This window comes from Leptonychotes weddellii, chromosome 2 (genome assembly GCF_054177405.1).
Source record: "Leptonychotes weddellii isolate Sample4059 chromosome 2, ASM5417740v2, whole genome shotgun sequence".
NCBI lineage: Eukaryota > Metazoa > Chordata > Mammalia > Carnivora > Phocidae > Leptonychotes > Leptonychotes weddellii.
The window spans coordinates 162,576,773-162,602,678 of NC_138370.1; the positions used below are offsets into that span (position 1 = coordinate 162,576,773).

Genomic DNA, 25,906 nt, shown 5'->3' on the forward strand with positions numbered 1-25,906 from the left:
GGTAAGCGATGGTAAATTTCAGATGGTATCATCCTCTGAGATTTTTCTAAGTGTAGACAAGACGACTTGCCATTTTATGAACCCATACTGGTACAGAAATGATGATAAACGAGGGTTGGATAATTCAAAGGACTAGAGTGTTGAGAGATAAGCTCCCTTAAGTTCTTTCCAGTTTTCATATACCACTATCTTGTGATCTCTAACGAGATTTATTTTTCAAAGATTTCTGTGCAAGAATGGCTGAAGTTATCCACATAAGAAAACATTTCATTTCTTCCATGTTTCTCCTTGGATTCATGGTACCACTTGAGATTCTTTTTCTTGTAATTCTATACTTTATATAATTTTCTTAACACAGTGAAGTAAAAAGAGGATACATATCAAATTGGTATTAGTATGTGTGGTACAAAAATTTCAAAACAGACACGCACAGTTACTTCAACTATAGGCTGAAACAGAATATGTGAAAATCTGCACAGATTCTAAATTCACATGACAATTTGTAGCTATGACGATAGTAATATGGCTATTAAAAACTTCCATTTTGCTTCCATTTCTTTTATAAAGAAAATGGATGATGATGATGATGACAATTGTGTTAGTGGATAATAATTCTCTACATAAATTCAAAAGAAATGTAAGCAATTTTGCCTACTTAACACAGAGGCATTTGTTTTTGCCTTCTAGCTGATATACAGATTTATTTTATGTATTTATTTTTTATTTTTAAGTAGGCTCCATGCCTAAGGTGGGGCTTGAACTCATGACCCTGAGCTCAAGAGCTGCATTTTCTTGTGACTGAGCTAGCTGGGCACCCCTGATATACAGATTTAAAGCTACTTAATAGTGATGATGATCTCCCACTTTTTCTACCCATCGGTGTGGAGATTTGTAGTGTTCAGTGGGGTAGCCACTGGGCCCCTTGGGCTATTTAAACTCAAATTTAAATTAATTAAAATTAAATAAAATGAAAAACTATCTTACCTCACACTGGCTACACATCAAGTGTTAAACAGTCACCTGTAGCTACCATATTGGACAACACAGACATAGAATATTTCTGTCAGGGAATGTACTATTAGCAATGGATACTGTTGGATTTATATAGTTGAATCTCAAAAAATGTTGGTCGAATGAAGTCCTATTTAAATATTAATGCAAGAGTGTACGTTAGATGGAGATGCTTTATTTACTATTGAGAAAAATCTAGCCATAGATTCCTGGGAATTGGTCCCTTGGATAAACTCTGCTGAGGCCTTAGACCCAGGCAAGAAAAACTCTGCCCTGGGCTCTGCATTTTAGAGGGCACCATCTCAGCTCCCCTCCCCAAGAGGAAAAATTCTCCAGGGACAAGGGATGTGTTCCCCAAGAGCTTGTGTCCCCTTCCTGCTTCTAGACCTAACCCAAGGTACCCAGGACCCAGTCACTGATCAAAAACTCCTGGGGGCACCTGGGTGGCTCAGTGGGTTAAGCATCTGACTCTTGGTTTCCTTTCAGGTCATGAGCTCCAGGGTCATGAGATGGAGCCTGGTTCCCTCAGCTGCCCCTGCCCCACTCACAAACCGTATGGGCATGAGAGTTGTCTCTCAAATAAATGTGTACATCTTAAAAAAAAAAAAAAAAAATTCCCAAGGCTACTTCTGGGACCTGAGCAGGCCCCTTTCCAGAATTGTCCTCCCAATGGAAGACCAAAAAACTGATGTGTGCCCTGCTAGGCCAAGGGTGACTGCTTGAGGTCTTGGACAGAGCTTGGATGAGTGGGCTCAGGTATCCATACATGTGCAGAAAACCCCTCTTGTTCACGAATGGAGCCGGTACAGGAAGCACCGGGGGTGGAAGTGTGTAGCCCAAGGGCTGGGGTCTGGCTCTTTGCTCCCTGCCAGTTTCAGGGTGGACGTGCAAAGTATCTGAGATCTCAGCAGACACACCTGGCCTTGGCGGGTGTCATGAAGGTACGTTACTCAAGGTAAGAAAACAGAGTATCTTTTATTTGTTAGCTTGACATATTTCTTGTAAATACTGAAACACAGACTATGTCAGCCCTGGTCCTGCAAATATTAGGGTGGGGCTGGCAGCCCTACAGAGCAGAGTAATAGATTTAGCTGGGGTTTCTTGGCTAGTTTGGTCATTATTGCTCTAACTGGTTACATCTCAGGTAATTGTGGATGTCAGAAGAAAATTTCTTTCAAAAGGCTGCTTGCTGGTCCAGTGGGACCCAGATGCATCTTTTCGAGTTCACAGCTGGAGCTGCTGAAGGCCAGAAACAGCTTCTGAGAGTCCAGTTTCTGGAGAGGGACCCGTTCCTTGCTCTGTGCCTTGGGGACAAATGAGACGACCCTGTTCCAAGAGAAGGCGTGAAATCCCTTGCGGGGAGTGGGGGGGCGGGGTGAGATAGGAAGATACAGTTGGCTTGGGGCACTTTCCCTTTCCTTTCTTTCTCCGAGTAAATTCATTCCTGCTCTTCTCCCTCACTCCGAATTCCAGGCCAGGGCTCCGCGGGCGGAATGGGCGGCCCCCAGGGGCGCACAGGGCGGCTTTGTCTGGAGGGCAGCAGAGGGAAGCGAGGGAGAGTGGCCACCGTGGCTTGGAGTTTGGACTCAAACTTTATTCCGCCCTCTCCACGAGTAACCGGATTCCCGCGGGGCCCGCACAACTGCTGGCCCGAGGCCGCGGCCGGCGAGCACCGCGTCGGGGGTCGGGCCCCGGGACCTGGCGGGCGGCGCAGGTCCGGGAGCGCGCTCCTCCTAACCCGAGCCGCGGGCGGCGGGAGGCGCGAGGAGAGGAGAGGAGGAGGAGAGGAGAAGGGGAGGGGAAGGGGCGGTGGCGGCCGCGGGCGGGGAGGAGCCGCCGCGGGCAGTGGCCGGGGGAGGCGGTGGCAGCGGCGACGGCGGAGGAGGTGGAGGAGGAGGAGGAGGAGGCGGCGCTCCCGCGGGGCTAGAGAGCGGCGCTGGGACCCACCCGGCCGTGACCCCGCGGCTCCCCGGAGGCCGAGCGCCGCCGCAGCGGACAAAGGAGCATGTTGGCGCCGAGGAGGGCCCGTCCTCCGGCCGCCATGAGGCTCCGGGCGCCGCCGGGCCCGCGCCGCGCCCCCGCCCGCCCGGGCGCCGGGCCGGCCCGCTAGGCCAGCCAGCCGCCGTTCCGCCCGCAGGCCCCGGCCCGCCGCATGGAGCCGCCCGGGCGCCGGCGGGGCCGCACGCCGCTGCTGCTGCCGCTCGCGCTGTTCGCGCTGCTGGGAGGCGCCGCGGCGCTGCCCCCCGGCTGCAAGCACGACGGGCGGCCCCGAGGGGCCGGCAGGGCGGCGGGCGCCGCCGAGGGCAAGGTGGTGTGCAGCAGCCTGGAGCTCGCGCAGGTCCTGCCCCCCGACACGCTGCCCAACCGCACGGTCACCCTGTGAGTAGCCCTCGCGCCGGGTCCCTCCCTGGGGCGCTTTCCCGTTGCGCCACTTTCTGTCCGCGCAACTTTGGAGAGGGGTCCTGCCGGCACCCACGCGCCTTTGTGTGAGTGAAGCTGCTGGCAGGGGTGGTGCTGGGGTGGTTGACTTGGCAGGGGCGCGTCTCGGGGAAGGCAAGTGAATCTGCCCCGGAGCCGCTTTCCAGTTCCGCTAGTTTGCAAAGTAAAAAGTTTTCGGGTTCCCCCGCGCACCCCGCGCGCCCCGCGCAGTCCCAGCGCAGCTCTTCTGTGGTTGCGCGGTGCCACGTGAGGATGCAAGTAAACATGCAGTCCGCGGAGTTGTCGCTCGTTCATTCCCGGCTTGGGCTTCCAGAAAACACAGTGCTCCGTAGAAGCGCCGGTCCTTCAGCTTTTGTGCGCATTAACTTAGACTGCCGTGCAGTTTGCAAGAATAGTTTGCAGAATACCAAACAACATCAGGACTTGGAATGCCTGTGTGTGTAATTCCAAAACCCCAGACTCCCCTTGCTTTTCGCTCTCTTAGTTTTATCACAGTACAAGAGCACCTTTTAAAATGGAGTTGTTATTAAGGGCGAGAAATACATTTGAGGTGAGTCGTGCACCTTCCAGCCCAGTTTTCATGTGCTTGAGCACTCATATTTAAAAGCCCGAGAACTTTGGGATTGAAAACTGGGTTTGTTGAGCCTTCCATCTCGAGGCACTTGATAAAGTTTCCCATCTGGAAGGAAAAGTTTTTGGTCTTGTAACTACATTTGTGCTCAGAGTCAAGGTCTAGTTTTGCAGGTTTGGTTCTGCCCATTCTAGCTGGACACTTGGAATCTTGATTTTATTTTCTGAACGATGAATTGGTTTGGCAAAGTTTTAGTGTTTCTAATGGATATTTTGTCGAACTGAAATACGAGCCCCTCTGCCCCTCTGTGTTCTTTCCGTTGGTTTCCTAAAGAAAAATCAAGGCTACCACTATAAAAACATGAAGGCAAGGGGAGCAGCATGACCTATGAAAAGCTTAAAATATGGTTTTTAATTTAACCCAAATGAAGGAGAATGTATGGGTAAGATAAGTATAAATCTCATTTCGCCTTTGTTCTCACATTTCCATTTGTTTGAATTACGAAAGGTTTAACACAGGAAAACCGAATGTGTTTCTGTCTATGGAGGCATGAAAATGGGTAAAATAGTTTTTGTTGGACTCCTTTTCTGACTCTTGACCATTTGGTAGTGACAGCAGCTGTATTTATTTTCTTAGCCAGATTCTTTGAAGTGGAAATTTTGGGTATGGGACCTGTAATTACAGTCTTGAGTCAAGTGGAGAAAACCCCAGTGTTGGAGATATCCCTTTATAACTTTGCTGAAATTAGTCATCATTCATTGGGTTCTGGATCAGTGGCGCTCCAGGTGATTCAAGTTTAGGTCGAGTTTTTCAGAACGTCAAGTTTCAGCAGTATTAAATTGGCTATTTGTAAATTGTTTTTGCTTTGCAGATTTTTTAGGTGGTATCATAGAAAATCACTCTTAAGCATATTAAACTATTATTACATAGTATTAAACTATTTCAGTGAATTTTTCATGAGCTGATTAAAATATAAGTGCCTTTGAAATGTCATATTAATCCAATATTTTTTGCACCTGAAACCTCTTTAGATGAAAATAAAATTAGCAGAACTTAGTGAGTGGGAAGAATTTAGAATTGATTTAAGGATCAGCTGATGTTCTGGATTAAGTTGGGTGAAGGTATATCGGACCTGGTAGAGGGTCTTCTGGGCCAATCCCCTCATTTTACTAGGGAATAAATCAAAGAGTCATGGCAGATAGGTGACTTGCCCAAGTTCCCATAGAAATTGAGGGGCAGGGTCCATGTCCCAGATTCCTGCTGTGCAGTTCAGATTCTTTCTCATCTTGCCCCCTGGCCTTCATCTTCCTTCTTAGTTCAACAGTTGTGTGTGTGTATGTGCGTTTCCTGGGTAGTAGGCAGCACATTGAGGTTTTAGACTAGGTGTTAATTTTCTGAGGGTGTGGCAAATTACCACACATTTGGTGGCATAAAACAACAAATTTCTTTTCTCACAATTCTGGAAGCCAGAACTTGGAAAATCAAGTTCTTTTGATTTGAGCCGTGCTTTCTCCAAAGGGCCTTCAGTTTCTGACCTGCCTTGGCCTATGGCACCCTGGTGCCCGTCTTTGCCTCTGCCTCAAGGTTGCTTCTTTCCCCTGTGTCCCTGTGTTTCAAATACTGTTTTTCCTCTTATAAGGACACCAGTCATTGAGTTTAGTGTTGACCTAAAGCCCAGGATGATCTCATCTAAGGATGCGTAACTTAATTACATCTGCAAAGACCCTATTTCCAAATAAGGTCACTTGCAGAGGTAACCAGGGGTAAGAACTTTGGACCCCTTTTGGGGGCATACTATTCAACTCACTACAGAATATGAATAAAACAAGGTCTTTCTTCAGGAACTTACAAGTATTGGGAGAGAAATATTCATGAATCCAGAACAGTATGGTAAATGCTCTAATATTGGGGTGCACATGTAGCAAAAGGAACTCAGGAGGGCATCCAAAGTCCCTTTGGGACATAGTTGGTGGGATCCAGGTTCTGAGGATCCTGAGCCAATTCAAGAAGGATGAGATGGGTAATTGTGAACCAAATAGTGAGTGGATGGGTCGGGGGCGGGGGGGGGGGAAATGAGGGGGATGGTCAGTGATGCTGTACTGTGCAGTTGATGTTGCTAGATGTCAAGGGCAAGTGTCCACTGCCTGGAGTGGTCAGAGAGGAGCCTGTAAGGGCCAGGTCAAGGACAGGCAGTCTCTCTGGTTTGAGTTTTAATCCCTGAGGTATGGCCAGCCATGTTCAGCTGAGCTGTGATGTGGCTGTGGCAAGGAAAATTGAAGGGAGAGAAATTTTCTTTTTCTTTCTTTTTTTTTAAATAATGGAAGATAAGGTAATTTCTACCTAGTGGGTGAACTGGACTTCAGCATAGCCAAGAGCTCGGACCCTTCAGCTACCTTAGTGAAAAACACTTATTTTCTTATTTAGCTGTGTTTATGGAGAGGTCCAACAGAAATCCTCAGCTTGACCAATCTTGTTTCCTGTATCATGTAGTCTTTTGTATTAAAGAATTAAATTCTTTAATTTCTGCCCTATTATTTACACCCAAATTGAATAAAAAATTAACTTTTCAATATTTTGTTGGAAATATAAGTTACTCTATTCTTGTGTTTTATTTGAAATGCTGCTCGATATTTTAAGTTTTAAAAATTATGAGGACTTCCGTGATAGAAAGTTTTACAAATTTAGCCCTGATTTTCAGATGTGGTTTTTTTTTTTTATAATGATACATAGTGATTCTAGATAAAGGGTTTTTTTTTTTTAATTTATGATTTGCCAAGTAACTTAGGGACAAAGTCCATATTTTTTCTCAGACTGTTCAACAAAGTAGAATAGTGTGTGAGTTTGGGTTTTTACTTTGTAAAACGTTATGCTTGTTTTTGCCATCAAAGACCTGATGATCAGGGGGCGCCGGGGTGGCTCAGTGGGTTAAGCGTCTGGCTTCCGCTAGGTCATGATCTCAGGGTCCTGGGATTGAGCCCCGCATCGGGCTCCCTGCTGAGCAGGGAGCCTGTTTCTCCCTTTGCCTGCCGCTTCCCCTATTTGTACTCTCTCCCTCTGTCAAATAAATAAAATCTTAAAAAAAACACCAAAAAACTGATAATCAGACATCAACCAGGGCACCCAGCTCAGTGTCAGGTGGACAAAAGGGAATGCTTGTATTGTTTAGAAACCTAAACCTAGTTGGAAGAAAAGTTTTGCGCAAAAGCAGCATTTAGGGAACAATTGCAAATGTCTGTAATTAAGTAATAAATCCTGTGCTGCCAACTGTTTAAATGCTTTAGGAAACCTGAAAAGAGGGGAGATCAGTGGGGCTATGGAGGCGCTGGGAGATTTTCTGTTTTCCTGGAGAAGTTTGGACTTGAGCATGGCCTGAGGGCAAGGAAAGATTGGCTTGAGTGTGGGCATTCCGGAGTTCCAGGTAGCGGTGCGGACGGAGTGGTTCTACTCTAGCGGAGAGGTGGTGTTCGGAGCCGGTGGACTGTACGCGGGTTTTTAGAGCCCAGGTGTGGTGGGGGTCGGTTGGGGGAGGATGTGCAGGTGGGAGGAGGAGGTGGTTCAGGCAGAAGCTCCAGGGAGCAGTAGAGGAGCCGGAGAAGTCGCAGCTGGTGGGGTGGGGGACACAGGGGAGTACGTGGTCGTAGAAACCAAGGCACGTTCAGGTTTGAAGGAAGCAGTGGGTGCCCCAGTTGAGAGATGCTGAGAGATCAGGACCCAGAAAGCTGAGTTGCTGGGCACTGGCTTGGCCAGCCTGGCGCTTTGGCGCCCTCTGTGGACCGGAGGCCATGAGGGCAGGTTGGGGCGGCTTGAAGGCAGTCAGAGGGGAGGGAGGATGGTGGTGGTAGCATCTAGATGAGGAAGAATTTCGGTGCGAAGGAAGGTTTTTTAGGGAAAGACAATGAGAGCGCGTCGGAGTAAACTGGGGAGTAACTTGGGAGTGGGAGAAATGGATGCTGGAAGGTGAGATGGGGTGGGAGCCACGCACAGGTGCATCAGGTCCTCCTGGCAGAAGGCACGTTTCATCCCTGCGTTAGGAGAGAAGGTGGTCGTGAGGGAGGAGGACATTGGGAGTGCGGATGGGTTGAAGTGGGAGTTCCTGCCCCACTGCTTTTATTTTCCCAAAGAAGACAGGGACGCAAGGCGAGGGAGGAAGGGGCAGCAGGCGGTGTGGAGAGGGAGGAGACACAGGAGTGAGGCGGTCCTTCTGGGAACTGGGAGAAGTGAGCACGCTGGGGATTGCAGAAGCCCCAGCAGGGTGGACTTGTGTCCACTTCTGCGTTGTGATCAAATTCGAAGGGACACAGATGGTCAGCTCAGTTGTTTCTCCAGCCATTTTCAGCCCCGAGGTTTGACTAGTTGGGATTGGCCTGGCTGCTTCTTGGCCAGGGGAGTGCAGCAGAGGGAGAGGTGCGAGCTGTGGCCTGAATTCTTACGGGTCCAGGGTTAGGTTTTTATCTTTGAATTCAAAGGCTTCCATATCTCTGTGGCCTCATTTCCCAATATTGCCAGTACAAATTCTATTTTCTTTCCCTGCCCATCGGTTGAGGCACTCTGAATACTGTAGGCACTGTGCTGAGTGCTAGGGCTGTTCAGGGAGAAAAAGAAGACGTGATTCTTTCATCTAAGGATCAGTCCTGTACACAAAGTCGCTGCTTAATCTAAGTGTGCCTCTCATTGTCCCCGGAGCAGAGTTTGGGCTTGGTTTCCTGTGTGTCTTCGGGTTAGTCTGTCAGTCTTGCCTGGAATCCCTGTCCTGGTAAATTCTGGGTTCTTCACAATCCAGCTCAACTCCTGCGAGTTTTTCTCTCACCTTCTGGCTTTTGATCCATCCCTTCTCTGAGCCCAGGTAGTGCTTACTATCTGTGTTGCCGTGTCACTTTATGTGACACTTGATACTGGTCTCCTAAAGCACATACCCTTGAAGGGAAGGACTGGGAAACCTGTCTTAGTCCAGTGAGAGTATGGGTGAGAACATAATTGTTCCTTATTGACAAGAGTCATGCTAACAAAGATAATACTGTATGGTGGGACAAAAGGACAAGTGTGGGGATGAAAGAGGGATGTGAATTCAGATTTTTACCCTATTTCGGCAAATGAGAACAATTATTTATTTAGGTCAGCATTTTATGGCTGTAGGGTCCCCTATTGAAGAAAGGTATGCCAAATCTGTTTTACAGTAACACGTTTTTTAAAAAGACTAATTAAATTAATTAATTTATTTTTAAAGGTTTTATTTATTTATTTGACAGAGAGAGACACAGTGAGAGAGGGAACACAAGCAGGGGGAGTGGGAGAGGGAGAAGCAGGCTCCTTGCTGAGCAGGGAGCCCGATGCGGGGCTCGATCCCAGGACCCTGGGATCCTGACCTGAGCGGAAGGCAGACACTTAACGACTGAGCCACCCAGGCATCCCAAGATTTATTTATTTTAGAGAGAGACAGTGAGTGCATGTGCAGGAGCAGGGACAGAGTGTGTGTGTGGGGGGGGGAGGGGGCAAAAAGAGGGAGAGAGAGAGAATCTCAAGCAGACTCCCACTAAGTAAGGGTGGAGCTCGATGCGGGGCTCCATCCCAGGACTCTGAGATCCTGACCTGAGCCGAAATCAAGAGTTGGCCGCTTAACCTGCTAAGCCACCCACGTGCCCCTGTTTACATTTGACGTAAGTGACCTTATGTGTGCGGTGACTCCTCACATGAGACAGTGTGGTGGCAAGTTGCTCAGAAATATTGAAGAATTTTGGGCAACTGAGGCATTTGGTCCATGAATGCAAATCTTAAGTTTTTTTTTTTTTCCAACATGGTGAGAAGGTGTTACATGACCCAGCCTCTGAGTCTTGTTGCTTCTTGCCTGCTTGGTGTGCTCCAGCATAATCAGGAGTGTATGAGAGAAGTTGGTGGGTTTGGCAATAAACCAGAAATTAAAATACCAGGAACAAAAGAACGCAGGAGCGTTTGGAGAACCTTGCTCCAGTTCAGCTGCTTTGCCCAGGAGCCTGTAAAGATGGTTTTAAAAAACGGACAAAGACCCCCCAAAAAACAAAAGTAAAAGCTCTGAAAGTAAGTCCGAAAATGACAGTGCAACGTTTTAATGTCATCAGTGATTTTTATTTTTTCCTATTTTGCTGCACGTCTGAAGGCCATTGTTTTCTGTATTGGCTGTATTCCTGTGGAGGAATCTCAAATCCAGAGAATACACTCGTTTATTGTTGTGTCAACATTTTTATGGTAAACAGACAAAAACTGGGATACAGAGACCTTTAAATTTTAGTAGCTTATTAAGTCAGTTTTTGCAAAGATAAGGACGTGATAGATGTATACTTGCTCAATGAGGTTTTAATTGCTGCCCAACTAAATTTATTTTAAAACTTAATGTAATTTTAATGCTTTATGTATGGCGTAACTTGTATATCTGTTCAAATGCAGATGATTTCAGTTTGAGGAGGGAGTTTTAAAGAAAGTAAGCATCATCTCCCAAGCTGGGGTATCTTTTCTTTTCTTTTCTTTTTTCTTCATGACTAAACTTTTCAGAAATTTTGCGTGTCTGGTAAGGGAATCACCTGCATGTCGGAGTCGGTGGGGGTGGGGAACAGAGATGTAGAGGGCATCTCACAGAAGGTGCGTTCTTTTAGTACCAAGCTGAGCACAGGGCAGATATTGGGCTTGTCACCCAGGGAAGCATTTCTTGCCCTCAGATCCCTCCTGTCCAGGGTCTAAAGGGAACAAAAGGAAAGTTTAAGGGATTGGTGTAAGAATTATTCAGAATAATCCCTCTCCCACCCCTCCTACCTCCGAACACTCTGGTCTTCTTTTTCCTTTTTGTAAGCTTCAAGCTCAGGCTTAAATTTGCGCTTTTCCACATCCAGCAGGGTCTGTCCAAAGACCAGAATCCACTTTAGATATAGATAGATTTAGATACTGTTCTCTAGTGGCATTCTTTTTTTTTTTTTTTAATGGTTCTAGTATCCAACTTTAATAAATTTACCACATTCTCTTATGACAGCTAATATTTGGGTTTCATTATTCATTTCATTGGTTTAAAAATACAAAGAAAACAATGTAAACTGTATATAGGAAGAAATTGTGTTCCCCAATGAACTGTAATCTTATAAATCCTTAATAAAAGGGAAAGTTTTAAAGGATTCCTTGAGGTTAAAACCAGAAAAGAAAAGGAAAAACATACAGTCTTTCAAGTGATCTTGTTTTGAAGAGACATAGAATGGAAAAGTATTTGGTATTTGCTGAAGTGATGTATTTTTAAAAAGTTGATGCATAGTTTATATACAATATTAAATTAGTTTCAGGTATACAACATAGTGATTAGACAATTTTATACATTATGCACTGCTCAGCACATTAAGTATAGTTACCATCTGTCACCATTCAAACTCATGACAATATTGTTGACTATATTCCCTATGCTGTACTTTTCATCTATGTAACATTTTATAACTGGAAGTTTGTACCTCTTAATCCCCTTCACCTGTTTTCATCCATCCCTCCTTTGGCAACCACCAATTTATTCTCTATTTCACTTAGCGTAATACCCTGTAGGTCCATCCATGTTGTTGCAAATGGCAAAATTTTATTCTTTCTTATGGTTGAGTAATACTTTATTATACACACACACACGCGCGCGTGCGCGCCACATCTTTATCCATTCATCTGTCGATGGATGCTTAAGTTGCTTCCATGTTTTGGGTGTTGTAAATAATGCTGCAATAAACATAGGGATGCATATATCTTTCTGGATTTGTGTTTTTGTTTTCTTTGGGTAAATACCCAGCAATGGAATTACTGGGTCATACGGTATTTCTATTTTTAATTTTTTGAGCAGCCTCTTTACAGGTTTCCACAGTGGCTGCACCAGTTTACATTCCTACCAACTGTGCACAAGGGTTCTCTTTTCTCCACATCCTTGCCAACACTTAACGATTTCTTGTCTTTTGATACTAGCCATTCTGACAGGTGTGAGGTGATACCTTATTGTAGTTCTGATTGCATTTCCCTGATGATTAGTGATGTTGAGCATCTTTCATTGTGTTGGCCATCTGTATGTTTTCTTTGGAAAAATGCCTATTCAGGTCCTCTGCTCATTTTTAATCGAATTGTTAGGGTTTTTTTTTTTTTTTTTTTTGGTGTTGAATTGTGTGATTTCTTTATATATTTTGGGTATTAACCCGTTATTGGATATATAATTTGCAAGTGTTTCTCTCATTCACTAGGGTGCCTTTTCACTTTGTAGATGGTTTCCTTTGCTGCACAAAAGCTTTTTAGTTTGATTTAGTCCCAATAGTTTATTTTTGCTTTTATTTCCTTTGTCTGGGGAGACATATCCACGAAAATGTTACTAAGGCCATTGTCCAAGACATTGCTGTTCATGCTTTGTTTTAGTTTTATGGTTTCAGATCTTACATTTAGACTTTTCATCCGTTTTGAGTTTATCTTTGTGGTGTAAGAAAGTGGTGCAGTATCATTCTTTTGCATGTAGCTATCCAGTTTTCCCAACACCATTTATTGAAAGGACTGTCTTTTCCCCATTGTATATTTTTGCCACCTTTGTTGTAGATTAATTGATCTTATCAGCATGGGTTTATTTCTGGGCTCTCTATTCTGTTCCATTGATTTATGTGTATTTTTGTGTCAGTATCATACTGTTTTGATTGCCATAGTTTTGTAGTATGTTTTTTTTTCTTAATTTTATTCCAATATAATTAATGTACAGTGTTACATTAGTTTCCAGTGTACAATATAGTGATTCAACAATTCTGTAAATTACTGTGCATCAGGATAAGTGTAGTTTGTAGTTTTTTTTTAAGATTTATTTATTTTAGAGAGAGTGTGCACACACGTGTGTGTGAGCACGAGCCGGGGAGGGGCAGAGGGAGAGGGAGAGAATCTCAAGCAGACTTTCTGCTGAGCACAGAGCCTGATGTGGGCCTCCATCGATCCTGAGATCATTACCTGAGCTGAAACCAAGAGTTGGATGCTTAACTGGCTGAGCCACCCATGTGCCCCTTGTTCCTGATTTTAGAGGAACAGCTTTCAGTTCATCATTGAATATGACGTTAGCTGTGGGTTTGTCATATATGGCCTCTATTATATTGAGGTATGTTCTGCTAAACCCACTTTCTTAAGAGTTTTTATCACAAATGGATGTTGTACTTTGCAAATGCTTTTTTTGCATCTATTGAGATGATAATATGATTTTTATCATTTTGTTAATGTGATGCAGCATGTTGATTGATCTTATGGATACTGAACCATCCTTGCATTCCTGGAATATATCCCACTTGATTGCGGTGAATGATCCTTTAATGAATTGTTGAATTCAATTTGCTAATTCTGAAATTGTTGAGGATTTTTGCACATATGCTCATCAAGGATATTGGCCAGTACTTTTTCTCTTCTTCTTCTTCTTTCTTCTTCCTTCTTCCTTCTTCCTTTCTTCTTTTTCCTTCCTTCTTCCTTCTTCTTCTTCATGTCTTTATTTGGTTTTGGTACCAGGATAATGGACTTGTGGAATGAATTGGGAAGCTTTCCTTCCTCTTATAATTTTAGGAATAGTTTGAGAAGAGTAGGTACTAACTCTTTAAATGTTTGGTAGAATTCATCTGTGTAGCTGTCTGGTCCTGGACTTTTGTTTGTTGGGAGTTTTTTTGATTACGTATTGACTTTTGTTACTAGTACTCTGTTTAGATTTTCTATTTCCTCCTGATTCAGTCTTGGAAGATTGTATATTTCTAGGAATTTATCCATTTCTCCTAGGTTGTCCAATTTGTTGGCATGTAATTTTTTGTAGTAGTTTTTTATAGTCCTTTATATTTCTGTGAGGTCAGTCAGTTGTCCTCTTTGATTTCTGATTTTATTTGAGTCTTTTTTTCTTGATGAGTCTTGCTAAAGGTTTATCAATTTTATCTTTTCAGAGAACTAGGCTCTTGGTTTCATTGATTTTTTTTTTTTTTAGATTTATTTCTATTCTGATCTTCATTATTTCTTTTCTTCTAACTTTGGGCATTTTTTTGGTTTGTTTTTGTTTTTTCTTCACTAGTTCCTTTAGGTATGGGTTTGAATTTATCTGAGATTTTTCTTGTTTCTTGAGGTGGGCCTGTGTCCTTGTGAACTTCCCTATTAGGACTGCTTTCGCTGTGTCCCAAAGCTTTTGGACCATTGTGTTTCCATTTTCATTTGTCTCTAGCAGTTTTTTGATTTCCTCTTTGATTTCGTTGTTGACCCATTAGTAGTTCTGTAGCATGTTGTTTAGCTCTAAGTGGCATTTTTGATAATTCCTATCCTACTTTTTAAAAATTGCTTGCTTTTGCATTCATTCAGCAAAGTTACTGCCTACTCTGCTTGTTGTAGACTTAGGTGGGCTTATGTGACTTTTTATCTCTGAGCATGACTTTCTCATTGGTCATTAGACCAGTTTATCCTAGTCTTGTATGCTTGTATCCCTTTCTGGAACTCCACTTTTTGCCTTTAAACTGTACAGTATCTAGCCTACATTTCCCTGGTTAGACTGACTGGCTCTTTGTGATGTGATTTAACCAGCATCTTGCTCCGTGGCTGCACTCAGCTAAGAGAGCTAGAGATAGCAGAAGGGTAATGGGTGGATTTGTAGAAATTCTTATAGGCATTTTCTACAGGGAAGTGTGCAAGACTGGCTTAGGAGAACCTTACTAAAGGAGTTGATAGACCTTATCGTTCAGTGACCATCACTCCTTACCCCTCATGTCCACCTGCCAGGCACAAAACCTTTTCCCAACCTAGTGTGTCTCAGATCTCTTATAGTACATAATTGCTTCCATTATTTATGGCAGTTCTTTCCGAGAACTTTCATGCCATGACCTGTATAGGCAACAATGATGTTTGTGTGAATGATACCCCAGCCCCAGGGGGTCGAGGGGAGCAGCTCTCTCCACTTCCCTGTAACCCGGATGGTGAATTTGCTGTTGAGGTTTTCAGCCTTGCGTGGAATCACCTGGGAGCATGAAAAGCTCAGCTGCCTGGGCCACAGACCTCATGCTCTTGTTTGTTCCAGAATGATGCCTAGACGCTGGTGTTTTTCAGAGCTCTACAGGTGATTCTGATGTCACTTGGGTTAAGAACCTGTTGTCTAGTAGCCTAGCGACCTGAGGGTTGACCATCTGGCCCAGCTGTTCTGCAGGAGAAGTAGAAGAAGGAACGGAGGAACAAACTGAGGGCAGTGATTTAATATCCGGTCATGGGGTTAAGGACACTAAGGTTTTAGCACATGTGGTGGCACTGAGTGAACTGAAAGCACCTAACAACAGAGAGCTGTTGTCCAAACCAGCATTTGAGGGCCTGGTACTCACATGGAGCAGGCCACAAAATACTTAGTGTACCTTGAATCCATTATTTTATATTTAAAATAGAGATGTCCTGGGGCACCTATGTGGCTCAGTCGGTGGAGCATCTGACTCTTGATTTCTGCTCAGGTCATGATCTCATGGGTCCTGGGATTGAACCTGGAGCCTGAGACGGACTCGGTGCTCAGTGGGGGGTCTGCTTGCGATTCTGTCTCTCCCTCTCCTCCTCACCCTGCACACCACACCCTCTCTGTAAAGTTATGAATAAATAAATCTTAAAAAAATAAAGATTTTCTGGTCATAATGCATTATTAATATAAAAGGAGAGAGAAAGTAGGAGAGGCCCAATTTCCCAAGTATGTACCTGCTCTGGGGATTGGTTTCTTTTGGGGGGCGGGGACTTTACAATAAAAAAAAAAAGAGCTTCTTCTAATTTGTATTGTGATTATTAGTGAAGTTTAATATAATTTGGCATGTTTACAAAGGGTCGTTTGTATTTGACCACCTTCTCTGTACGTTTTTATTTTCTAGTACTTCCCTCCCCCCCGCCCCCCCCTTAATATTCTTGAGATTTTTAGACACTACCTAATCATCTGGTAACATTTTAAAAATTATTTTCTTGCTGCTTTGGCTGGGACGAAGGAGGCCAGACCGGGGGAATCCTTGTCATATTTCTGACTTTGGGTGACAGGCATGTTGGGCAGACCAGGATAGGAGATTTTCTCTATTCTAGGCTGTGAGCCTGAATCCGCTCATACAGCAGGCCTTTGCTAGTTGCTTTTAGCGGATTATCAATTTAGATGATGGACATTCCTCGTTCTTAGTTTAAATAAAATAAAAAAATACATCTTACATCTTTTGCGCCCCCCTCCCTTATTTTGCCTTAAGTTTAAATTACATAGTGTTTGAATTTTGCATATTTGAAAACTTTTTTTTTTTTTTGGTGGTGGTTCCTGAGTAATCCTGAGGGGTGCAAGTCTACAGAATTATATATCCTATAAAAAGAAAGCTAAATTATCCAGACCCTTAGAATCATTTTAGAATTTTTGTTCTAACTTTTTAGATGACGCCCTGAGCATAAAGGAAATCTTTTGGCAAAATTGCTAGCTCTCCATGAAAAAGCACCGCTTCCTCCCTATTTAAGAATGGTATTTGCAGGCCATAATGTCTCAGCAGGAGAGGAATAAGCATTACCCCCTACTGAGGCTGGGGAGATGTAGGGGATTCCTGGGGTCATCAGAGCTCCCCTAGCCCTCTGCTCCTCCTCCCCACTCCTGCATCCCTAGTACAGGGAGTAATCCGCAGTATGTGATTGTGAATTAAATTCACTCCCTAGATGAAGATATTTCTGAACTAGAATATATAGTTCCCAATATGTGACCTGGCCTCATCTAGAATGTCTGTTCCATTGAGGTCAGAGACTGACTCTGCCTTGTTCCCTCTTGCAACTGTAGCGCCTGGAATAGTGACACGTATTTAAGGGGATTTCTGTGATGGCCTCATAGCGGGGGCTGGACAGAAAGGGGGTTGTAGATTGTGTTGGGGATGACACTTCAGTCCAAACCCTCCTTAAATTTAATCGAAGGAAGCTTAGAGTGGCCTTCGAGGTTTAAGTGTAATACAGATTCTTTAATGCAGCTGTTAAACTTTTCTTTAAGTCTGCCTGAATCTAAGTCTAATTAAGTTGATTCATTTCCCATCAAGATAAGACTTAAAAGCATCCTTTGTTTTATTGTGCAATGCTCCCCAGCTCTTTTCTCACGAAGAGGCAAAGAGAAATTGACGAGTGCTGTATTCATCTCCAGGACCATGTTTAAGATAAATGTGCTTTCTATTAGATTAATCTTTTTTTTTTTAACCTGTCTTTTGTTTGTGTTTTAGACAAGACCAAGCATAAACTCTCCCTTAATGGCCAAGACTCGACTAGAATTCTAAAGTCATTACAATACCGTGGGACTTGAAGTCCACCTTGACAATGCTAGGCTGACTCTTCATTCCTTGTGACTGGGTCCTGCCTCTCGTTTGCTTGCAACAAGGCAGCCTTCATACTGTTTGAGCTATTTATAATCCTCCCTCTCTTACCAGATTGTGAACTCTTGATGGTGATATTTATCTTTGTATTTTCAGTGTCTAGCACATAAGCACTCAGTAAATCTTTATATAAAGAAGTCTCATTTTCCCCACTGTTTTTTTTCTCAAGTAGGACTGGGGGAAGAATCTTGCATCATTCTTAACGAGGGATGAATCTATCATGGATAAGCTTGGGGTTCTTTAAAGCGGAATACCCAATAAGGTCAAGGCTTACATTCCCATTACTCCCACTCTTCATTTGATAATGAAAGATATCTTACCCAGATTAGTTTGTCCCACCCCACCTTTTCTTGATCCTGTTTCCTCCTATCTCTTGAGAAACCATCACTTGTTTTTCCTGTGTTTTGAGTTTCTCCCCTGGTTTGTGATGTTTCTCCTGGGCATACATAGCCATGCCTTTTCTCCTTTCCCCAAAATACCCCCTGGTCACACCGTGTTGGAGGGGTCACTCTCTTCCTTCACAATAAAGCTTCTTGAAAAATGGCTTGAATCCACTGTCTTTATTTCTTCACTTTTTATATCAGTTTCAACCCATTGCTGTCTAGTTGCTGGACTGTGCCCAGTCTGAAATCTGTCTAGACACAAACATGTTCCATTTGCTACCCCATGGATCGTCTTCTGGTCCTTTTGCTCAATGGTCCCCACCTCTGTTATCAGGCTTGCCTAGTGATTGAATCTTGGCAGTTCACATGGTTTGGGCCGGGAAGGTCTTAGGGGTGGGTAGCCAGCTTGGCTGTGTGGCTTCCCTGCCAGGATTGACCACGAAGAGCCATACGTCCTGATTAATGCTTTCTGAAGTACTGAGAATGGGTGTCGTCCAGTCTGAACCCATGAGAAATAGAGATAGTCCACTTGAGATTATTGCCTGTTTAAAGAATCCTAGAGAGCTGTTCTGTGACTAGACTTAAAAAAAAAAAAGAGCTCTTCTCTCAGGGGTAAAGTTGAAAAACTTGTCCATCAGCTCTGCTAGAAGTTAGCAACCACAGATTGGGACCATGAGTGTAAAAACTTGGTCAGACTTTCCCTGTTTCAGCTTTCTCATGTTCTCAGGCCTTTGTGTTGGTCTTACCATCTTTTCCCATTTGAGTGATTATAAAACCTTTTAAAGATTGCGGGTGTCCTGTTGTCACTGCATGAGCACAGATGAGGGCGGGTGATGGGGGCACTCTACGTGGTCTTAGTACGTTGAGTGGTAATAGATGGTGGCAGCTTTCAAATGGAAAGTGTGGGGACCTGCAGTCGGTGAATACCAGACTCCCCTTGTGCCTGGAAAACATTGCTGGGAGGTGAACATCATATGGCCCCATCAGGCTCTCTCTTCCTCTTTTATATTTCTTTGTTCTGCTAGTCTATGAAACTACATGTAAGCGTTCATGGTTATATTTTATTCTGATCCTGAGTGATTATTTTTAATTTATTTCAGTTTAGGTTGGTTTTTTTTTAGGGATGCATTTATTTTTCTGTTGGGATGTTGCAGGATAATAAAATCAATGGAAAGATTCTGGCCTTATTCTCTTTCAAGAGCATGGGACTCAGAAAACACGGCTTAGCCTTCTGATGAAATTAATTTGATAGACCTGCTTTTTCCAGTTTTGACTTAACCTGCAGGATTCACGATTGAGTTACGTGGTTACAGACTGTTTCTATTGCTAGTTTAACTTTCTCCCGAAACCAGTTTGGTAATTACATGGAAATACAATGACGAGAGAACCTTACGCTGTCTATACAGCTCTTTGGCTTACAGAACTAACTGTATCTGTAAGATCCTCTAACTGATTTAGAGGTTGTAATGACAGCCAACATTCAGATATTTATCATGTGCCAGGTCCTGTGCCAAATGCTTCACATACCACATCTCATTAAAACCACTTTGTGAGGTCGGTAGTGTTTCCGGCTGACAGGTGTGCCGACTGAAGCGTGGACAGGTAAAGTGATCCTCTCAAGTTACCTGTTATGTAGGCTTCTGGCCCCAGACTGTGACCTCTAGGCCTGTAATTCTCAGTATTATGTCCGTAAAAGACGTACCCGACAACTTACGTGTTCACTTTGGCCGTAGGGTGGGGTTAAGTCTTTGTTGAAACAAAGGATATGGGACTTGTTTGCTTTGAACCATTTCTTAGAGGCGGCTGGCTGATGGGATAACGAGGTAACTGAGAATCCTCACCAGCTGCGTATTATGTCTAAGGAGCTGTAGAAGAAAGAATTTGAACATCCCATTTTAATATCCTCGAGTGGTTTGGGAGTGACTGGGGCGGTCACACGTAGGACTGCAGTGTAGTATTATTGATGATTAGATAATCAGTCATTTTCTTGTCTGCGTTCTTGAGGTTGAAAACTTTATCCTGGAATAGTAATTGCCCCCATCTCAAGCTTAGCTGCCGTGTTAAGATGGAAGGAATAATAGGAGCATAGGGAAATAGTTGCTTTTTGGGTAGGTTTCCCTTTTTAGGGGAGTTCACACCTACATGTCACAGTTGTGCTGGGTAAGCAGAGAACTGGCATTCTTCTTATTGGATGAAGACGTGACCAGAAAGGAGGGTACAGAGGAAATAACTATGAGGCTGAATGGATACAGGGGCCTCAAATTAGCTTTGCTACCATGTAGAATTGTGACCCTTAGCCAATCATAATGTTCCTGGCCCTCCCTTTCCTGAATAGTAAAATGGGGTTTTGAAGCAGATGATCTTTAAGGGCTCTTGAACTGCTAGAGTTCTGTTTTTTTTTTTTTTAATTTTATAATTTTTTTTATTATGTTAATCATCATACATTACATCATTAGTTTTTGATGTAGTGTTCCATGATTCATTATTTGCGTGTAACACCCAGTGCTCCATGCAGAACGTGCCCTCTTTAATACCCATCACCAGACTAACCCATCCTCCCACTCCCCTCCCCTCCAGAACCCTCAGTCTGTTTTTCAGAGTCCATCGTCTCTCATATGGTTTTATATATCCCACTAAAGCAGACCACACCTGATAATATCACAGAGGTATATTTAAAAATCCACAGACATTATAAGCACATTTAATGAAGCTGAAATTGATTTATTAGAATTGATTGATTGCATTGTAATAGTAAGTGCAGGGGCTCTTTTCTTGGTTGAGGGGGTGTGGTGTTGGGTCGGTTCAGTCCTTAACGCTGGCCTATGTGGTTCCTGAGCTTGCATGACTTTTTTCACCACTCCTTGGGCTAATTGCCCCTCACTTACAGGCTGAGACCTGCCCTCATTCCCTAGGGCTACTCCCAACATTGGGACCTTGTGCTCCCTTTCTGTTAATTGGATTTCTGTTTTGTGTCTGAGTTCCCATCTTTAAGATCTTGGTAGGCTTTTTTAGCATCTGAACTCTGGCTGTCTTTTTGTATAAGCCTATTCCTTCCTCTGTTACAGGAATATAGATTTTTAACCGCCCGCCAGCTCAGTGAGTTGGCCAGCTTGTTTATCTGAATTTCTGAGTCTCAAAGGAATTTACAGGGTGTCCATAATATTTGGAAACATAGACTTTATCTCTTCAGCATGGTGAAGATACCCTTCATAACTTCATACACACAGACATAATGGAGATCTTGCAGATTGTGTATCACACAATTATTTTTCTTGGGGGCATGCTCCCCCACCCTTCACAGCTTTGCCTGTATTACCGCATATTTACTACAAATCTTTCATTGCCGGCGTTCCGGCTGATGCTGTTCCACACCGTTCCCTGCTGACCCTTACTACCTGACTCCTCTCTAGGAGGCTGGCCAATTCCTGGTCACGATCCCTCCACCAATTATAAAAGTACCTCTGGGGTCCTGGTTGACTGTGATCTACTTCTGCACTAGAACCAGGATGGGAAATAGGTTTCCGGAATGTCTGCACCAGTGAAGGGACTAGCCATCAGGAGTGTTGTGTGAGCTTATCAGGAAAGAGCTAGGACTGACTCATGATCTGCCCTGGGCACGGGACAGGGAGGTGGCGGGACACGTGTCATTGTTTGCCATTGGCCGTGGAAGCCCAAGACTCTGTTAATGACTACATTAATCGTTTCTTTGGTTTTATAATCTTGGGATCATATGGCTTTTTGTGCATATCACTGTTCTTTACTGTTTGAGAGGGTTTCAATAGCTACTTTAAAAGAATGGCTTAGCCACATAAATTTACAAAAGGGCTTGAGAGATTTCTTACTAGCAGAATTATTTAGATTCTATACTTAGTAGTAAGCTCTATCAAAACATAGATTTCGGTCCTTAGCGATAGTTTCTAGAATGTGCTTTCCAAATATCTTCTAGTAGAGTGGCTCCTAGCATTTGGACCAGCTGCCTAAGGATCTTTGGGAGATTGTATGGAGGAAAATGGTGGGTCCCATATATTAAGAACTCCTGCAAATTAGTAGAAAAGAAATACATGATCTATCAGAAGTATGGGCCAGTAATAATAGGTAATGTCTGCTGAGCATGCCAGATCCTGTCCTACGTGTTTTAAGTTAATTCATACAGTTCCCTAATGAGATCATTATTATTATCCCTCTTTTGTGTCTGAGGATGTGGGGCATGGAGGCTTATTAATTTCCATGAGGTCACTAGCCAGTAAGTGATAGAACCGGGATTTGAGCCCAGAATGTCTGACTCGAGAGCTCATACTTGTAACCATTGTGTTGTAGTGGTCAAAGGACATTTTCAGGAAGGGGACACACATTCACAATTGGAAATGCGAATTAAAATTTTGAGGTGCCACTTTTCACTGCTTAGATTCAGGTGTGACTTTGGTAAGAATACTTCACAGTCGATGTGTATACTTAAATCCTTCCCTCTCTCCACCCCATTCATTAACTCAAGCACCTCTCCTGGTGGGTGTTCAGGTACTCTGTAGCCAGCTCCACCTGAGTAGAGGACCCACCCACTCAGTGCCTGGACTTCTGTACAGCTGTGTGCCCAGTTACACGTGTTGATGTAAAGCAATCATTTTGTATAATTGGTTATGCAGCAATAGAAAACTAATGCAGACCTTTGAGGGGTTTTCTCTGTTTAAAAGGATTTCCCCCTTCTTCTTTGCCCTTGGAATTATTACTCGTTTTATTTATTTTTTAAATAAAGTTCAGAAACCTTTCCCTTAATCATTCCGCATTTCAGCAACATTTAAACTCTGTGTTGGGGCGCCTGGGTGGCTCAGTCGGTTAAGCGTCCAACTCTTGGTTTCCGCACAGGTCATGATCTCATGGGTCATGAGATTGAGCTCCTCATCGGGCTCTGTGGTCAGAGGGGAGTCTGCTTGAGAGTCTCTCCCGCTGTCCCTCCCCCAACTTGGGCCTGCGTGTGCGTGTGCTTTCTAAAAGAAAGAAGTCCTACAAAAAACCCCCTCTGTATTTCGTTTGGCTCAGTCATGCATCCCACATGTAGCATTTTACACTTAGACCTCAAGGACTAACACTACGCATGAATCTATGTATCCTTGGTGTCACTCCTAGCACACAGTAGGTGCTTCAATATATTAATGTGTAGTAGGTCCATCATGAATTTTAGCTTAAAAATCAAAGATTCAAAATCCTGAAAAGACCTCAGTATGCTCCCTAGAGAGCCTTCTTTATTTGATTAAAATGCCAAATAACTTGCTTTTTATTGTATCATAACTATTAAGTGTCCAGTGTTCTTTATGATGTATAGAAACCTTGAAAAATGGGGCTCCCTTTTCTCAGGGAGCTGGTGTGTTCATAAGATAAGATGAAGTGTTCTTTAATAAAGAGTTTTTCATTTTTAGGCATTTCAGACATATATCTAGCATGGCATAAAAACCCGTTTTGTTTTTCTTAACCAAATGCTATTTAAATACACACAGACTTACTGTTTAATGTCAGCAGAGAAATAGATTATTTCCTTTTTGTTTACAAAACTGCTGAATAAAGAATCTGAAATAATTACAAGAAAGAACAGGCCTTAAAAAAATGTCAGGTCTTTGATTAAAAATGCGTGGAAACTTGAAAGGTTATTTAATGAACCGTTTGAATAGTTAAGTGCGACCATATGCCCAGGTTGACACCTGTTGTCTTCATGTAATTATTAATGGCACCTTGTGTTATTCTCAAGTGTCTGTCTGATGATAAATTATATTGTGACCCCTGCATTACAATGTTATCAGCTGATGTCTTTGACTTACTGTCTCATTTTAATAATTATTCACCTCACAGAGATCAAAGTTGGAAGTACTATTGTATCCAGCTTCAAGAAGGCAGGCAGAGTATACAGAACTTCTTCCCTAATTTGCCAAATCTGTGAAAAAGATACTAAAACCAAATGATAAAAAACACCCACATGTTTTCATGTGTGTTTGGAAACTTAGAGGTTTTTTTTTTATCATGGAATTCAAAAATTTTATTAGGATATGCCTGGGTTTACATGGTTTTTTTTTTGTTTTTAAGTTAGTTTGCCTGGCATATGGTTGGTTTTTATACATCTTCAAACTGGAGACATGTCATTTTTTTGTTTGTTTTATATACACGCTTATTAGACATTATTTATTTTTTTTTAAAGATTTATTTGAGAGAGACAGAGACAGATAGCGAGAGAGAACACGAGTGGGGAGGAGAGGGAGAAGCAGGCTCCCCACTGAGCAGGGAGTCCGACCCGGGGGTCGATCCCAGGACCCTGAGATCATGACCTGAGCCAAAGGCAGATGCTCAACCGACTGAGCCACCCAGGCGCCCCTAGACATTATTTTTTTTTATTGTGGTAAAAGACACATAACATAATTTTTCACCATTTGTAAGTGTACAATTCAGTGACGTTAAAGACCTTTGCAGTGTTATATATAAACACCATCACTGTCTGTACCTACAGCATTTTCATCATCTCCAATGTAAACCCTGTACCCACTACATAATAATTCCCTAAACCCTCCTCCCCTGCTCCCTGCACCCTGACTTCTCTTCTACTTTCTGCAGAGACATTTCCTTTTATTTAATTGTAGTCATTTTTCTACCAGTTCCGGTTTTTTTTTTTTTTAATTTTATTTTCTAAAATAATCTCTACACCCAACGTGGGGCTTGAACTCACAAACCTGAGATCCAGTCTCATGCTCCACCAACTGAGCCAGCCAGGCGCTCCACTACCTGTTCCTTTTTTTTACCCCCTGGAGCCCCTGTTATTTGCATATTCTCCAGATTTTGTCAGGTGCCTCCCAGTAGTGTCCATCTTGTCTTTTATCTACTGAGTTTTAAAAAGTCAAGCCATGTGATCTCATATGTGGAATTTAAGAAACAAAATAAAGGAGTAAAGGGGGAAGAAAAAAAGAGACAAACGAAGCAATAGACTCTTAACTACAGAGAACAAACTGATGGTTACTAGAGAGGAGGGGGTGGGAGGGTGGGGGAAATAGGTGATGGGGATTAAGGACTACCCTTATCATGATGAAAAAAAAGACACTCAAAATCCTCATTTCTTGGGCGCCTGGGTGGCTCAGATGGTTGGGCGTCTGCCTTCGGCTCAGGTCATGATCTCATGGTCCTGGGATCGAGTCCCGCTTTGGGCTCCCTGCTCCTTGGGAGCCTGCTTCTCCCTCTGCCTTTCTCTCTCGCTCTGTCTCTCATGAATAAAAAAAAAAAAAAAATCTTAAAAAAAAAAAATTAAAAAAAAAATCCTCATTTCTTAGGAAAATGCATATTAAAACCACAGTTAGATACCACTGCACATTGAATGGCTTTAAATAAAAAAAAATTCTGACAGTACTGCATGCTGGGGAGGATGTGGGACAACCCTCATACGAGTCTAGTGGGAGTTCAGGATTGTACAGTTCCTCTGGGAGAACAATTTGGTAGTTTCTTATAAAGTTAAACATGCACTTACCATATGAGCCAGCAATCAGACTTCTAGAAAATTACTAAAAGACTGACATATGCTCACACAAAAACCTCCGTTCAGATATTTATAGCCTCTTTGTTCATATCACCAAAATTTGGAAGCAACCCAGGTGTCCTTGAGCTGGGGATTGCTAAAGTGTGGTCCATCCCTACCATGGAATACTACTCAGCGAGAGTGATCACCTATAACACTCCAGGTGTTAGAAATGATCTTGTATTTCAGAGTCCATCGTCTCTCATGGTTCGTCCACCCCTCCGATTTCCCCTGCTTCATTCTTCCCCTCCCGCTACCTTCTTCTTCTTTTTTTTTTTTCTTAACATATATTGCATTATTTGTTTCAGAGGTACAGATCTTAGATTCAACAGTCTTGCACAATTCACAGCGCTTACCAGAGCACATACCCTTCCTAGTGTCTATCACCCAGTCACCCCATCCCTCCCACCCCACCCCCCACTCCAACAACACTCAGTTTGTTTCCTGCGATTAAGAATTCCTCATATCAGTGAGATCATATGATACATGTCTTTCTCTGTTTGACTTATTTCACTCAACATAATACCCTCCAGTTCCATCCATGTCGTTGCAAATGGCAAGATCTCATTCCTTTTGATGGCTGCATAATATTCCATTGTATATATATATC

At 43.2% G+C, this 25,906-nt stretch overlaps 1 protein-coding gene across 1 annotated transcript in view; it reads left to right on the top strand.

Annotated features, from left to right (window-relative positions):
* The first annotated feature begins 3,148 nt into the window (after positions 1-3,148).
* Positions 3,149-25,906, top strand: part of ADGRA3 (adhesion G protein-coupled receptor A3) — a 102,184-nt gene continuing 79,426 nt past the window's right edge. Inside the window, exons 1-3 of the mRNA XM_081812551.1 lie at positions 3,149-3,390; positions 18,615-18,656; positions 21,651-21,680. Of these exons, the coding sequence (XP_081668677.1) occupies positions 3,164-3,390; positions 18,615-18,656; positions 21,651-21,680 (299 nt within the window). The 5' untranslated portion in view covers positions 3,149-3,163. The remainder of the gene's footprint in view (positions 3,391-18,614; positions 18,657-21,650; positions 21,681-25,906) is intronic.